We start from the raw sequence: 15,172 nt of genomic DNA on the forward strand, positions 1-15,172 counted from the left end.
CAACTACAATAAGCCCACAGCATATTCCCAGCAGAAAAAAAAAAAAATTGTATTATGTATTTAAGTGTGGTTGTTTCCTTTTAGTTTTTAGAGCAGGATTCAATGACCCAAATCCATCCTCACTCCACTGCTCCAAGCACACTCTGCATCACCTAGTTCTACAGCCTCCCTCATTTGTGGCAGTGTTTCTTGGATGCAACCATACTGTATTATGCTCAAAAACTTACTGAACACACTCCAGAATAAAACAGAAGTCATTAAGAAAAATTAAATATTTTATTCGTAAAAAACTGGCATGTTCCTGGCTCCTCTTCACTGCATTTGGACTTCTTCTGCAAGTAAAAAACACATAGTTAGCAAGAACTTTAAAATTCCACCAGAAACCACACACAATGACATGGAAAGGGAATCTGTTATCACAAAGGTCATGCACCTATCAAATACTCTTTATGATCATAAGATCTTACATCAGACTGGAGATAAAACAAATAGCATTCATGTTTTCATCTACCTCTAAAGATCAAGTGGCTTTGTTTTACTACCCCAGAAACAAGGGCAGTGGTGACAAATCACACAGGATTCAATAGGAGTTCACCAATTGAATCTCACTGGTTTCACGTCTTACAGGTTCAGCTGTGGCATGGCTAAGCATTACTTACCCCTCACTCATGTGTTAAGGTACTTTTGCATGCTGCTCCTCACACAAGATTTAAAATATCTGAAGCTCCCCCTTGTAGTTTAAGTAACAAATTAGAGGGAAAATTTCATTAATTCCAGCTGTGCAGATTAGTTTATTTCCCTAAACCACTACTGGCTTACGTTCTTGTACGCACTAACTTATCTTGCAAGTAATTTTGAAAGTTCAGTGCTCACTATTTCAGATAAGTAACACTTTTAACAACTTTTAGCTAGATTAACAGATAAGTAGCTGCTTTATTCCTGTTTTCCTTGCTGACAACATCACTCCATCCTATTCATACCCCTTCCACTTGAACCTTGACTTAAAAACGCTTATTTCTTGTTTGACCACCTACAGTGTTCAGATGACAGTTTATTTGATGCTGCAGGGCTGAAAAGCCTCAAACAATGGTTAGATCTTGGCTCTACAAAAGAAAGATTTATCATTTTCACGTAAAATTGAGATTAAAATCAGAGGCAAATTCCAGGCAGGAACTACCTGACATCACAGTGATGCACTGCTCTACCAGAGCAGTAGCCTAAGGACAGCATCTACTTACTTGTTCACTTGTTTTCTCGGTCCATTCACATATCACTGGACATCGTGCTGGATGTGCTCATGCTCAGCTCCTGAACTAGAAAAATATTCACAAGTTTTATTGACAATGATTTTTAAAACTTTCGTACAACCCCCCATATCTAGGAAGGTGTTTTTAACCACTGCTCTCAAGATATCAAGCCCAAATGGAGCCCAGGTACTAAACCCCACAGCTTGAGAGCAGGGTACTAAGTTCTACCTTATATATTTCACACATTCACTAATTCAAAGTTACTTCGTCACTGAACATCAGGTGTCCAGAGGCCTTTTTTATTTCACCCCCACAGAACAAGACAAGGTCATGCTTACTTCCAATGGATGAGCACTCCAGTTTCACTCAGCTTGCATCTTCACCTAAAGGATAACAATTGAAGTTATTATTATAATACACAGCAAGTTATGGCCATTTCAAAACTAACTTAAAAGCAAAGTTTTAAGATATGTGGACTGATTAGTTATGAGGGGGAATTTACAAATTATTCCAAAATATTAAGTGGAAGAATAAGGGGCAGAAACAGGCTAGCCTAAACATTTGTAAAGAGGTGAAGGAATATGCATGTAGTTGCCTGAAGAACTGCACCTTGTCTGAGCACAAACCGTAAATCACCAGTCTGAGTACAATGAAGTTTGATTGCAGCCAGAGGTATACTATCCCTTATGTGAAGGCATTAATTTTATCAAGCTACTTCAACTATTTTAACCTAGTTTGATTCCTGTACAATGCCCTCTTCCTTCTGCTTCGTGAAGGAGTGCAGTGTCCCTAATTCCTAGTAGCCCTCGGTTCAATAGTCCTAGGAGTGCTTCAAAAGCCAAAGGAAGACACTATTGATTAGCATCGTCAGACTGCTTTTATTCTAAGCAAGAGATTCTTCCCTTCTAAAGACCCACCCTTTTACTGTAGCTAAGGTGAGGGCAAGCTGCAATAGTTAGCAACTAGGGGATGTAGTAGTACAACGTTCTGTGCACACCTCTCGTTGGGAGGCAAATCACACTACGGTCACAATATGATTTGACCAGGTAGGGACAAGTTCAAGTTTAGTCTCAAACCCACCACCTGGGTTTTATCATGGCCCTCAGGAGCAGAAGTATAGTATGCACATTTTGTTTTCTATGCCATAGCAACAAACACCGTGCATAAGGGATACTATATCTTTGTGCATCCTTTTAACACTCCAGATTCACTTAGAGGCACACTCCTCCCAACCCTCCCCAGTTAGCTCTTCAGTACTGGTGTTCAAAAGCAACATTTATAGAGATGGGGTATTCACAGACCACTGCGGGATTGCACAGCCAAGTCCTAACATGTCAATCATTATCTAGCAGCAATGACAGAAGTGGGAGAAGGCCAATCCTCCCGTTTTATTTTTTCCTTTTCCAGTAAGCAGCTATTTAAGAGCCCCACTAGCTGGCATGGAGAGAAAAATCTGAAGCTAATTAGCAGATTCCAAACTTGCTAGTAGTGGAAGAAGCCAAGTATTTACCCAGAACAGCATAACTTTTTATGCATCCTTTCCAACATGCTTAGCCTTATTTAAGAGAATGGAACAAAACGCTGGCCTTCCTGATCATGTCACTGCAGCTGGCAATGATTAACAGAGACATGCAACCCCATTACTGCTGAAGTCCTAGAACTACTCACAGGCCTCGGTGTTTAGCTATGGGGAAAACTGCAAGCAAATCAACACTTTGTATGCTTAATGTTACAGTAAAGCCCCCATACACGCTATGCTGTGCTCTCTCCTGACAGCACCAGATTCTGGATCTGAGGGCCTAACAGGTACGCATATGTATTCTGACACCACACTTCTGAGCTTCAGATAAGCTTTATATAAGCTTTTTCTTTTTTTTTTGAGAAAAAGTGTATTTCACACACAGGTAGAAATTCAAGATGAAACACAATGCAAGCACTTTAATGTCATTTCTTGGTACCCACTTGTTACAGACTGGCTTTTAAGTTATCTACCACACCAAGTTTCATTACTGCAGACAGTCAGAGCTAGTATGAGACCCATGGTTCAGTCACAGATTGCTTGCTCCAAGAGTGTCAAAATCCTACTAGTTTAAGTATGTAGAACAAAGCAGATGTGCCAATAACCCCTCCACGACATTCCTACAGGTCAAGTCAAGTATCCAGAGCACACTGGACATACTAAGTTAGAGCTGAGCACTGGTTTCAGGATTAGCAGTTCAGGTTTGCTACACGACAGCATGCGATGCGTACTGTCAGCAGTTTTGCTACTAAATTCTAGTCGCAGATTAAGAGTAAGCCATCACCAAAAAGCCGAACTGGATGTGACAAGTGGTGCCACTGCTTGACTAGCTAGTGTTCAGCTACACTCACTGTGGTGTAACCAAAGACCTGGTATTATGATCTTAAGTTTAAGGTGCAGCTGCTTTCAATGGAACACTGAAAAGCTAACTACAGCAGACAGAGGGCAAGGCTGGCCAGCAGATCACCTGTTCACCAGCAAGAGTATTTTTTGGAAGGTAACACAGAATGGTCCAAAATACCAGAAACAATGATTGCAAAGTAGAGCTTTGCAGAACAAAGGGGAAAACACATTACAACACCTCTGAAATAAACTGATCAGACAAGAGGCTGGATCATGTGCTGAAACGAGGGACCTTGAAATTCAGGTTCAAGAACTAATGCAAAAGAGCTGGAGATCAGCGTGTCTGGATGTCTGGAAACGTAAGCATGTTTATCCTGAAACACTACATTCAGCATTTTTAGCAATGAAGAGTTTAGAATTACATCCTCGAGACTGATGAAAAATGAAATTGAGCGTTACACTACCAAGATGACTAAGAGGCAGAAATACAGAATCTCACCACTAGCAATTAAAGGCAGAGAAATGTGATATGCTTGTCAATCAAGGATTAATTAAAATAAAGACAACTGAAATTTCCAATAAGCTCTACCGAACTTTTACAGGGATATTCATTCAAGCACTCATTTGTATGTCCTGAGAAATATTCCCAATCAGTCTTAAAGCTGGCTGTATTAGTGAGCTTTGACTATCAGTTCACAGAGGGCTAGAGCAGTGATTACTAACACATTTCCTACCGAGCCAAGACTCTACAAAGGGATGCACTGCAGATGGGCCACTTGGTCACTACAGGAAGTGTAAACGATGCTTTTCTAGGCACTGATAGCACCTAGTTGACTAGTTAACTGAGTGTAAGGTCACATCCCCTCTTCCCCACAGAGCTCGTCTAAGAACATCTTCGTTACATCGTAGCTGAGAAAAATTCACACAAGCCGAGTTGTATGTACAAAGGAATCGGGTCTGGAAATACTTATCTAAGAATCACAGTAAGTTGCTTATTGACTCTGAACAAGACAAAGCTTAAAACCGAAAACCACGCAGCTTTGATGCAAGTTTAGCATACAGGTATGAGGAGTGCTGCACTGTAATTCCACAGTCAGAAGTGTGATGTCAGAATACCCACAGTATAAGATTACATAGAAAGTCACCAAGTTATATTATATTGCTTGTTACCTACCTGTACGCAGTCGGCAATGAGAATCTTGGAGCAAGCAGGAATACTACATCCGGGTCCTAATGTCCATTGCCATTTGTGGTACTACGTTCCTCACAGTTATGAACTGCAGAAATGCTGGCTAAGTGCAGTTATGTAGCAGGCCACTAGTTTTAAGTGTAAATTGCAGTCTCAAAAACTCCAGCAAAAACTTGCTGCCACAGCAAATGGTTGCCAAGGAGAAGCCAAGAATTTTTCTACCACAAAAATACCACAAAATCTCAGAAGCAGTTTCAGTTTCTCGTCAGCTGTATAAATGATTAGTGTAATGTGTCTACACCAGAAGATAAGATTATTCTGTATTCATTTCTGAGGAAGCGTGAAGATATGGATAACGATACCAGTTTCTACATGCTGCAGTTTTTAGATATCTAAATGTCAAAATGGGCTCAATTTTGTTAAAGCGAGCTAAATTGCAACAGCCAATGTCCTCCAAGTCCAGTACAAAAAGGTGTTGTGAGACCATCCAAAAATAGGTCTGACCAACCAAGCACTTTTCTAAGTTGTTTTAAAGATTCAATTACATCAATCTGATTTTATGAAAAAAGTCCAAAACCTCATAGGATCAGATCAAAGGAACATAACCGTCTCACCTCCCACATTTAGTAACTTTATCAGTCTTAAATTGTTTGCCAGCTTTTAAGACACCACCTTTAAAAGGTCTTGAAATCCAGTTGGCTATTTACTTGTATGCCTGTTGAATACATGCAACTCAAAGCAGAACTTTAGAGTTTTAGGAATTCTGCTTATGCAGCTACAACGAAGCCACATTTAACCAAACTTTCAGGTGTTTTGAAAACTGCTGATTCTTCTATGTATTTACTGGTCATGGTTTTGCAACTCATCGATTTTTAGTACCTAGCAACAGGAGCTTACATACAAAACAGGGGTACCAAGAGAGAACCTCTGTAAGGTACAAGGACATCAGCATCCTTCACTCTTCAAAGTTACAGAGCTACAAGAGAACATACTTTAGGATATGCACCGGCATCTCTTTAATAAAGAATGACATGTAATCTGAAAAATAAACTGAAAAAATTAATTTAAATGTTTACGTTCAGAATTCCCCATCTCAGACACCTTCACTTCTTGTGGGTGTCCCATGAACACCCTGCAGAAAACATAAGCATTATTTAGGACTACTTAAAGCAAATTGCAGTGGGACTGCTGATTTTTAGGCTAAGTATCCAATACGAGTACTCCCAAATACCTGGTCTGCAGTTTAGGAACTGCCAATTCGGAATTTCCTGAATAGCAATTCATTGTCTTAGCATGTTATCAACCTCCACACTTCTCTGTGAAAATAAGAAGCATTCACCAAACCAGCTGAGTCACTATTTAGTGCACTGAATATTCCCAAGTCAGTGTTACCTGTTATCAATATTTCACAACCTGCTATATTTTTTTTCATTTGAGGAGTAACAGCACTTACAGTGAGTACTTCAAGAGCGATCATCCGCACTCTAAAATACTGCAGTCTGACAACTTTTAACCACAGAGAAAATTTAGCATAGAATTTAGAATTAGCCAATGCTTCGCACAAGGAGTGGAAAGATCTTGGTAAGATTAAAGCTACTCACAGAATGCTCGGGAGTTGGGGAGTGGTGTGAAGGTACAGCCAAAGTTTACCTACTTTGTGCCAAGCAGGTTGATGTATCCTGCATTAACACCAAGGCATTTTATGCTGGGAAGTCACGTTCCCAGCTCATCTAGTACAGTGTCATAATAAGCAAAGCAGCTACCTTATGAGTCCAGAATGCTTTGAAATTCTTCTGGGGCTTAACGAAGTTATCAGCAAGCTAATGAATTCATCAGACCTACAAAACAGCCTTGAAGGGAGTTTATTTGTACTGTGCAGTATTAACTGTTAGCTCCAGATTTAGATACTGCTTTTGATGCATTACCTCCCCACATCAATAATAGCAATAACCATCGTGCAAGAATGCTCGTTTCTCTGTATTTTACATACAGGCATTTAGGATTTACCCACCAGCTACAAGACTTAAAGACTAATTGCTGCAGCCCCCATAATACAATTGAATTCTGAACTATGCAAATTAGTCCACTCAATTAGCATGAGGACATAAGCAAGTTACAAGTATGAATTAGCAGGTTCTCCCCTCATCACTCAAGTAGCACTTCTGGTCTTTTTGCCAAGCAATTTCAGGCAGATATACAATACGGAGCAAGGCCAGATCCTGGAATCTCAAACAGCTTAAGAGCATATAAATAACTCAATAATAATCCGTAAGATAGGAAGTCAGTCAATACAAGTCTTTCTATGGATTTATTTTTAAAATAACCATTGCTAAGTCTTCTGCTTAAAGACTTTAAAAAATTCCAAGCAGTAACTGCCGAGGTGGTAAGTGCTATCATCCCACCACCCATTATCCATAGCTATAATATGAAATTCATTGCATACTGCATTACTTGCAGTGTAGCTTTCATGACCATTATCTTACAGCACCTGCAAGATTTCCATTTGCTTCCTTATTGCAGCACAATTAATGCTTAAAAAATCTGCACCTACTAGAAAGTTAAGCTACTGTTTGACCCAATCTTAAGCTAGAGGCGTTGCAGGAAGAGATCTCAGCTCTTCACTACAGTTCCACACCCTGGTCTGGTTTGACCTCTGTGGCAAGACTCTTGGTTTACTGCTGAAGGTGTGGTATTTAGCCTCTTAATTTAACCATGAATGGCAAGAAAAGTTACTACATTTAGTTTTCTATTTATTTGAAGCACAGTAAAAAAAAGTTGGTACACTTTGGGAATTCAGTGGCACAAGGTACACTGCCATCAAGTTAGGGACGTTATACATCAAAAAAACAGCTAAATTTGCTTTGAAACACTGCATTACATAATTAAATTGTACTCGCCCAAACAGACCACTTACAAATATTAGGTCAGTAAGTTTCTAACATCCATAAAAACGTAGCTTTCTTACTAAAATGCAAGAATTAAAAAGTTGGTGTCTAAACAAGACAGACAAAACAAACTGGAATGAAACTACAGGTCACATCTAAAATCGGGGCTTTTTGTTTGGGCCTTCATATTCTTCTCTCCCTCTACCATATCCTGTTGGCGTTCCAGGCCCCATTCCTCTAGGACCCTGGCCACCCACAGGCCCCGCACCTCCCTGCCCAAAGCGTTCAGGACGCTATTGGAACAGAATTAACAGTTCATTATATGTAGTTGATGTCCATGTGTGTTAAGTATATATTTTTAGAAGGTTCCGTAGTCAAGGTTCGTCGATACAATCACCATTGAGCCGATCCACAGGTACCGGGAACATAGAAAGGAAAAAAGGGTAATTTAAAAATTAGTTTATTGTAATACATGCCTTGAGGTATGTTCCCACTTGATGCATTCTCATACATCTGTTACAAAGAACAGATCCTCCCTGCAGTGCTAGAAATGTAAGCATTAGTGCAGATGTGAATTAACAACTTTTCCAAATGAGCTCTAGCAATTTTCAACCAAGTTAATGCAAATAGCTTGCAAACTTCTCACCTTTCGTGCAGTAAAAGCTTAGATTACATCACTGTCATTTCCAATAAGCCTAGCCAGAGAGAGTATCTTCAGTTCACTGAAGTACAAGCTGACATTCATAAAATGTCATTGTAAACAGAATGCCTACTCACCAGTTAATGGCATGTGCTGCAATAGAGACCATGTGCTTTTCAAGATGGGGTTAAGACTACGGTCTGCTGACTAAACTGCAGAGGCCTTAGGCAGTGATCAAAACTGATAGTGAGCACTACTGGATCACAAGAAGAAAAAAAAATGTGAAAAAGCTCATGACCAGTGATTTACCTAACCAACGCAACTGCTCCATCAAGAGACTTGCTTTTATTAAATCCCACGTACTCCGGAACTGCTGCTGTATATGCAAAATGTGTTCAGAGAGCTACAATTTATTCAGTGTTTCAGGTTAGAGCTATGCACAAAGGGTTCTGTGCATCCAGTCAGTGGACCCCTCCCACCCCACCTTCACCACAAGCTCTTGGAAAATTCACAACTTCAGTCTTGAAAGCCTTCACACCAGGATATAAAAGCTAAATTGCCCTGCAATAAAGCAGAGGCTTCAGGTATTTTTTGCCAGTACCTCTAGTTGCATGTACTTCGTTCAGATACTGTATCAGTAGGTGTGATCAGCATTCAATCTACAGAACTGACAAATTATAAAGTCAAAGAGAGCTTTAAACTTCATTTCAAGCAAGTTTTCCACTATCCAGTAACAGAACAATGGTAGGTTGCTTGTTACAAAAGGTACCTGCAACTGAAAACTTTTACTTCACATTCTTGACTTCTGAAAGTTTGTTTTAATCCTTCCCAGAAAGGTATTTCACAAATACTACCTGGGGTCTTTCTGCCTAAATCACAGCAGCTTAAGCCTACCTCCAGTTCTGTTTATAAAGAGAGCAGCCCAGTAACTGTGACAGCACTGTGTGGCAGAGATCCCCATCCTAAGAAACTCAAGGCAGTTAAAACCATCTTTCTGTCACACATTTTGACCAGATCATGTTTTCAAGTATTCCACAAGCTCAGCATGCACCTGTACCAGGAATTTCAGGAGGAGAAAAATATGCACAGCATTGACCACAGACTGCCTAACTGTTCACTGTGAACTTAGGAACTGCCTAAATATATCATCAGTAGATTATAGATACATTAAGGCCACCAGCACTGTCCACTGAATCGATGAGGCTCTGCAAAGTTATGATTCCAAAGATACAGTTCCCATAAAAACAGAAGATATTTGACAAGCTACTATGGTAGCTCACCAAGTTAAGTCAGAGGCCTAAGCCCACCCAAAAATCGTTTACAGCTTGTGCAACATTGTACACCCTTTACGAGGAGGGTGAACGCACACTAGCATCACCGCCTAAACCAACATAGATTTCCATTATACTCGTTAAGCATTCCTTTAATCTATATCGGTATTGCTTCAGTGTGATAACACCAAGCAGGCTCCAAGCCCATCCACACATATAGTGTGCCAAAAATAGTCATTTGGAAACATACCTCAGAACATGAGATATGCGGTAGCTTTAATAAACTCTACCTGTAGTCATACCCAACAAAGAAAACAACCAGAACAGGCTATCATTCCTGTGTGAGTCAGGAACCACAAAAATGGCTACAGTCAAGGATCACTGGAACATGTCTAAAACCTAAAAAAACAGCATTTCTGCTTTTCTATGGCAAACTTCATCATACAGAGTAAGTGATATGCTGTTCACCATTACTTAAGTTAATCTGCTGCTTAAAGAAACATGAGCACAGATTTTTGAATTAACAGCATATCCATACCAACATGCATCAATTCTAACTAGGCTTGGAAGGGCCAAAAGAAACACAGCGTTAAACTTCAGAAAGGAGAACCAAGATCTCACTTGTCCATACAAAATGCAAGTTACTGAACAGCTGGTATGTTGTTTAAACTCTGAAAATCATCAGATTATCTAGAACTTGTAAGAATCCTTCCAAGCCTAACTGTGATGCAGGATTTCTGAAGTCCAATAAAATCAGAGTTAATTGCAAATATGCTTAACAGCACATTTGAATTCACTTACAAACAACTTCCAACTGTGTAAGCTACCATAATGGTTAACTAAACTAGTACTACATACTGCCAAACTAGTCTTCCATGTTAAACACCTGACAAGAAAGTCAGCAGTTAACAGTGAAATTTACACAACCATCCGAGCACAGAACTCAATTCCCAACTGCAACATTTCCCTTGTGCTAAGCTAAAGCCACCACAGGATACATTACCATGTCACTTCCCATCATAGAACCACTCATGGCTGCTTGGCCAACTCCTGGATTAGCTTCATAACCTATGCCGCCACCACCTCCGAGAGGTGGAAATTTCTGGGCTGCAGAAGCATAAGGATCTAAGGAAGAGAAACATAGAATCATATTCTGGCACTTTCTAAGGTAACCACAGAAAGCAATTATTTAAAAATCCTTTACCTCCCATGTTCATTGTGGTGGCACCACCCATTCTCATGTCTCTCTCCCTCTGCGTAGAAGAAACAACTTTTAGCACAGGATCTTACTGAAATCTCTACCTTTCAGGAGATAAAGCACGCGTACGGCCAACAACTATCACTTCACTTACACTAAGACATCACATCAGCTAACCTAAAGGAAGCAAAACACATCAATCTCAAAAGCATCCAAAGAATTCCAGAAATCCCCCGAGACACAGTAACATATCCAGAAAATATCATGTTTTCACTTACTGGATCCATGTAACCCATTCTACTATAATTCTCTTCCCTCTGTCTTCTCATCTGTTCTTCCATCTCTCGCTGGCGTATCATCATTTCTTCTTCCCGCCTGCGACGCTCCTCCTCCTGCCTGATCATCCCAAAGCAGACCGTTAAACTACAGGAGTAACACTTCAACATCCCATCAACATCACATCTATGAGCAGTAACACTTCAGCAGAAGACATACCATATGATGCTTAAGTACTCAAGGAAAAAAAAACTTACACTGCAGTTCAATTTCTCAAATGCAAACTGAAGCCGCAATGGAGGTTCTTGACAAAATAAAAGTTTTCACATTTAGTTGAAAAGAAGCAAACGTACAACTGAAAAATCCTGTAAAAGCCAGACCAACCTCAGCTGAATTTCCTTGCGTTTCTGCATTTCTTGATTATGGAGTTCTTCCATACGTCTCAGTTCCTCCTGACGCCTCATAAGATCTGCAGAAACCAAGCTTGTCAGCAGCGGTTCCACAACCTCAGACTTCAATTCAGATTTCAATTAGATCAACCTTGTTTATACTACAGCAGACACTGCACAACCCTATTTTTAGCTATACTTCATTTAAGTTAAAACTGAGAAACCACCATTCTCTTTTCTAAGACTGAAACCATCATCCTCAGGTTCACAACAGGAAGCATGAATTTATTCATAAAACCATTAAACAGTCAGTCATACATCTAAGCCAGCATTCAGAGCAAAAAGCATTTAGAAACACAACTCAGAGCCAATTACCTTGACGCAAGAGGTTTGCCTGATGCTCATGATAAGCATCTTCCATCTCACTTTCAAGTTTGTCCTTGGCATCTTTCATGTTTTTTGCCACTTGCTCTCTCTGCTGTTTTTCCATTTCATCTAAAGATTTCCACCTCTGGGAATACTCAAATTCAAAACTGCCAGGCTGAGCAAAACGGGGAGGAGTCTCTCTTTCCCTGCAGAAAGGAAGATACTCAGTCAGGCTGCATAAGCCTGGAAACTGAAGGTCAATAAAAGACCACAGGCAGAACAGCCAAAGAACTAGGGAACATCAAAAAACCTCAAAACATCAAAATACTACCTCCATGATGTAATATACAGCTTGTTTTGACAGAAAGACGAGAACAGTACAGTGTCTTACGGATTTACAGAACAGCATTTCGTCCACAGACTACCAAATGCAAATGAAGGGACTCCCACACTATAACCAAGCAAATCTTTCTGCTTCAAGTTCTACTGCTTTATCCTGTTCTTAACTTCCTCCTCAAAACACTCCACTGCTGGTATCCATCATTTGCAAAATCCTCAAGGACAAGGCCTTTGCCTAACTAGCTTTCAGAACACCAGGATACAGAGAGATGGATTTTTCAGTGCTGACTTAGCGGTTAAAAAACTGTAATATTTATTTTAACTTAGTCCCCAAAACACCTGACATCTCATTCAGTCATATAAAGTAATTAGAGTTAAAAATTCAGTAATTAATGGAACAAAACTAGAGAAATTTAAGAACTTTTCATGCATTAGCAATTTCAGGAAAAACACTGATCTGCATTCTTTTCAAAGACATCGCTGCTAAGCTGTTTATAGCTTTTGATCCTAACAAGCCATTTTGCACACACTTGTTTTGAGACCCACAAGATCTTCCCTCTCCATTCCCTTTGGTGATCTGAAAAACACGTTTCTATAATTAATAGGCTCACTACACAAGTCTTAACCTAACATTACTAAAGAAAAGACTCAGCTATCACTGCATCTTTCATGTGTAGTAGTCAGCCTGATAAGGCAAATCCATGTGGAACTCTGTTATGAAACAAATTAAAATTTTAGTTTATTACTTTTAGTAACAAACAATTTATTGTTCCCTTTGATATCAACATGCTACGTGCCTTAAATAAGATGACAATTTTCAACAACAGTATGAGCAAACAGTCTGATTTAAGAGCTGTGCAAGTACCCTTACCAAAAAAATGTTAAAAGGCTGGTATTTATGCACTGTTTCTTTGGGATATTCAAAGCCAGATTTGAAAACCTAACTCCTTCAGAGCCTGGGATCACACTACATTATCCATATACTGTTTATAACAAAAGATAGTGCCTACTTTTGATACATTGGATTCTTCTGAGCAAGCTTTTCTGGAAGACCATCTTCATCATCCAGCTGTTCCAGTGGTTCCACAATAACCGGCCTAGGAGTTCTGAATACGAAATACACATTTTACATTTCCATAGCAATCTCCGCTCTGAAAAGCTAGAAGCAACTGACAACTCTATGCAGCTTAAAGCTAAAAATCCTAGAAAGCAAAACACTTACGTTGTCAACAAAAACACTCCTTCAGTACACCGTTCAAATGCTTTTCGAGCAGCTGGCTTTGATGCAAATTCAACAATGCCTTTTCCTGTTGATCTACCTCGATCATCTACAATCACAACAGCTCTTTCCACTGGACCAAACTGGGAAAACGCTTCCTCGAGTAACTCGTTGGAGACATAAGGTGACAGATTACGCACTGACAGAGCAGCAGCATGTGTGGCAAACCGAACACGAAGCTGTCGACCCCTCATAGGGGTATCATCCAATTCTGCCTTTGCGATTTCTGCAAGAGCTCTGGATTCCTGAGGGAATTTAAGACCCGGTTTTAGAAAATCATGCTACAAATTACTATTTCGGGGGAATTTTAAGGAGCTGGACGTAGAGTATGAAAGCCTACCAGTTTAATGAATCCAAAGCCTTTCCCTTTGTTGATAAAAACCTCTCCTGGCTCCCCATACTTGGCAAACAACCTTTTAAAGTCTTCATCCGTTATATCGGCAGGCAAATTCCCCACAAACAAACGGCAGCGCTGCGTATAGGTCTTCTCCCCGGGCCGCCTCAGAAGCGACAGATTCGCTTTAAAACCCTACGAAGAAGCAAAGCGGGTCGGAGCCAGCCCTTCGCGGCTCCCCAACCGGCGGGGGAAGCCGAGACGACCCCGTTGTGGCCCCAAATCCCCTCCGGGGGCCTCGCCCCGCGGCCCGGCGCCCCCCGGCCCCGCTGCGCCCCTCGGCCCCGCGCTCCTCCCCTCAAAATGGCGGCCGCGGCGCGCGGGGCCCCCATGGCGGCCGCCGCCATCTTGTGGCTCGCGGAGGGGAAGGGAAGGGAAAAGGAAGGGGGGAGGGCGCCATGACTCACCTCGTCCGAAAGCTTCTCGCCTCCGCCGCCTCCAGCCGGGCCCTGCTGCGATGAGAGGCTCTGCTGTCCCTGGTGCTGCTGCCCGCGGCCCCGCGGTTCTCCGCCCGGCCCGCCGCGGTGGCCCGGTCCGCCTTTATGAGGCCCGCCCGGCCCCTGCTGGGGTCCGCCAGGCCCCTTGGGCCCGCCGCCGGGCGATTGTCCTTGGCCTTTCTTAGGGCCTCCAGCCGGTGTGGGGCTGGGGCTGGGCTTGGGCTGCGGTTGAGGCTGCCCCCCGGGGCCGGGGGGAGCCGAGGCGGGCGCGGAGCCCTGCGCCTGCTGCTGCGGAGGCTGCCCCGCGGGCAGAGCGGCCGGCGGAGGAGCGCCAGGGCCGGGCTGGCTGCCGGCGGGCCCCGCCGTGGTGGAAGCGGACGAAGAGGACGAAGGCGGCGGAGCCGAGGTCGACGCGGGAGGCTTCGGGGGTTCGGGCTTGGGGCCGCCGCCCGGCGGGCCGCCCGGGCCTTGCGGGCCGCCCCCCATGGGCCCGCGGTTCTGGCCCATCCCCATGCCGGGCGGCGGGGAGCGGAAATCGTGGTTGGGGCCGCCGCGGCCGCCGCCGCCGCCTCGCCGGTGGAAGCCGCCGCCGCCGCCGCCACGGCTACGGAACCGATCCCGCGACATGGTGGTGGTGGTGAGGAGGAGGAGGAGACGCGCCCCGACTGCTGCTCCTCAGAGCCCGCTGCGCAAAATGGCGGCGAACGAAACGGCCTCGCCGCCGCCTTTGTCCGCCTCTAATATACCTTCCCCGCCCCCGGAAACCGCCCCCTAGTCCCCGATAGCCAATCGCCCGCCGCGGCGGTGAAGACTGATAGGCCCAATGGCCAATCGCGTGCCGCTCTCCCCTAACTCTTTGATCTTATTGGTGAAGAGGCTGCCCTCAGCCGATTGGTTCAT

The 15,172-nt window shown here is 42.7% G+C and overlaps 1 protein-coding gene across 7 annotated transcripts; it reads right to left on the reverse strand.

Annotated features, from left to right (window-relative positions):
- Positions 1-254: 254 nt before the first annotated feature.
- Positions 255-15,006, reverse strand: SFPQ (splicing factor proline and glutamine rich). Of its 7 annotated transcripts, none has more exons than XR_005260900.2 (12): positions 14,243-15,003; positions 13,782-13,970; positions 13,385-13,686; positions 13,173-13,268; positions 11,833-12,029; positions 11,453-11,537; positions 11,071-11,188; positions 10,799-10,847; positions 10,598-10,719; positions 1,586-1,630; positions 1,239-1,313; positions 255-332 (listed from the first exon to the last, which is right to left on the reverse strand). XR_005260900.2 is itself a non-coding variant. In XM_038167453.2 (11 exons), exons 1-10 carry the CDS (start codon positions 14,897-14,899, stop codon positions 1,610-1,612), a joined length of 1,836 nt encoding a protein of 611 aa, XP_038023381.1. In that variant the 5' UTR covers positions 14,900-15,003; the 3' UTR covers positions 255-1,313; positions 1,586-1,609. The 7 variants fall into 7 exon arrangements, 4 of the variants coding, with proteins under 4 accessions (XP_038023381.1, XP_071883620.1, XP_071883619.1 ...); XR_005260901.2 differs by having other exon boundaries at positions 255-1,103; XM_038167453.2 differs by having other exon boundaries at positions 255-1,313.
- Positions 15,007-15,172: the final 166 nt, after the last annotated feature.

Source organism: Anas platyrhynchos, chromosome 24 (genome assembly GCF_047663525.1).
Source record: "Anas platyrhynchos isolate ZD024472 breed Pekin duck chromosome 24, IASCAAS_PekinDuck_T2T, whole genome shotgun sequence".
Classification (NCBI taxonomy): Eukaryota; Metazoa; Chordata; class Aves; order Anseriformes; family Anatidae; genus Anas; species Anas platyrhynchos.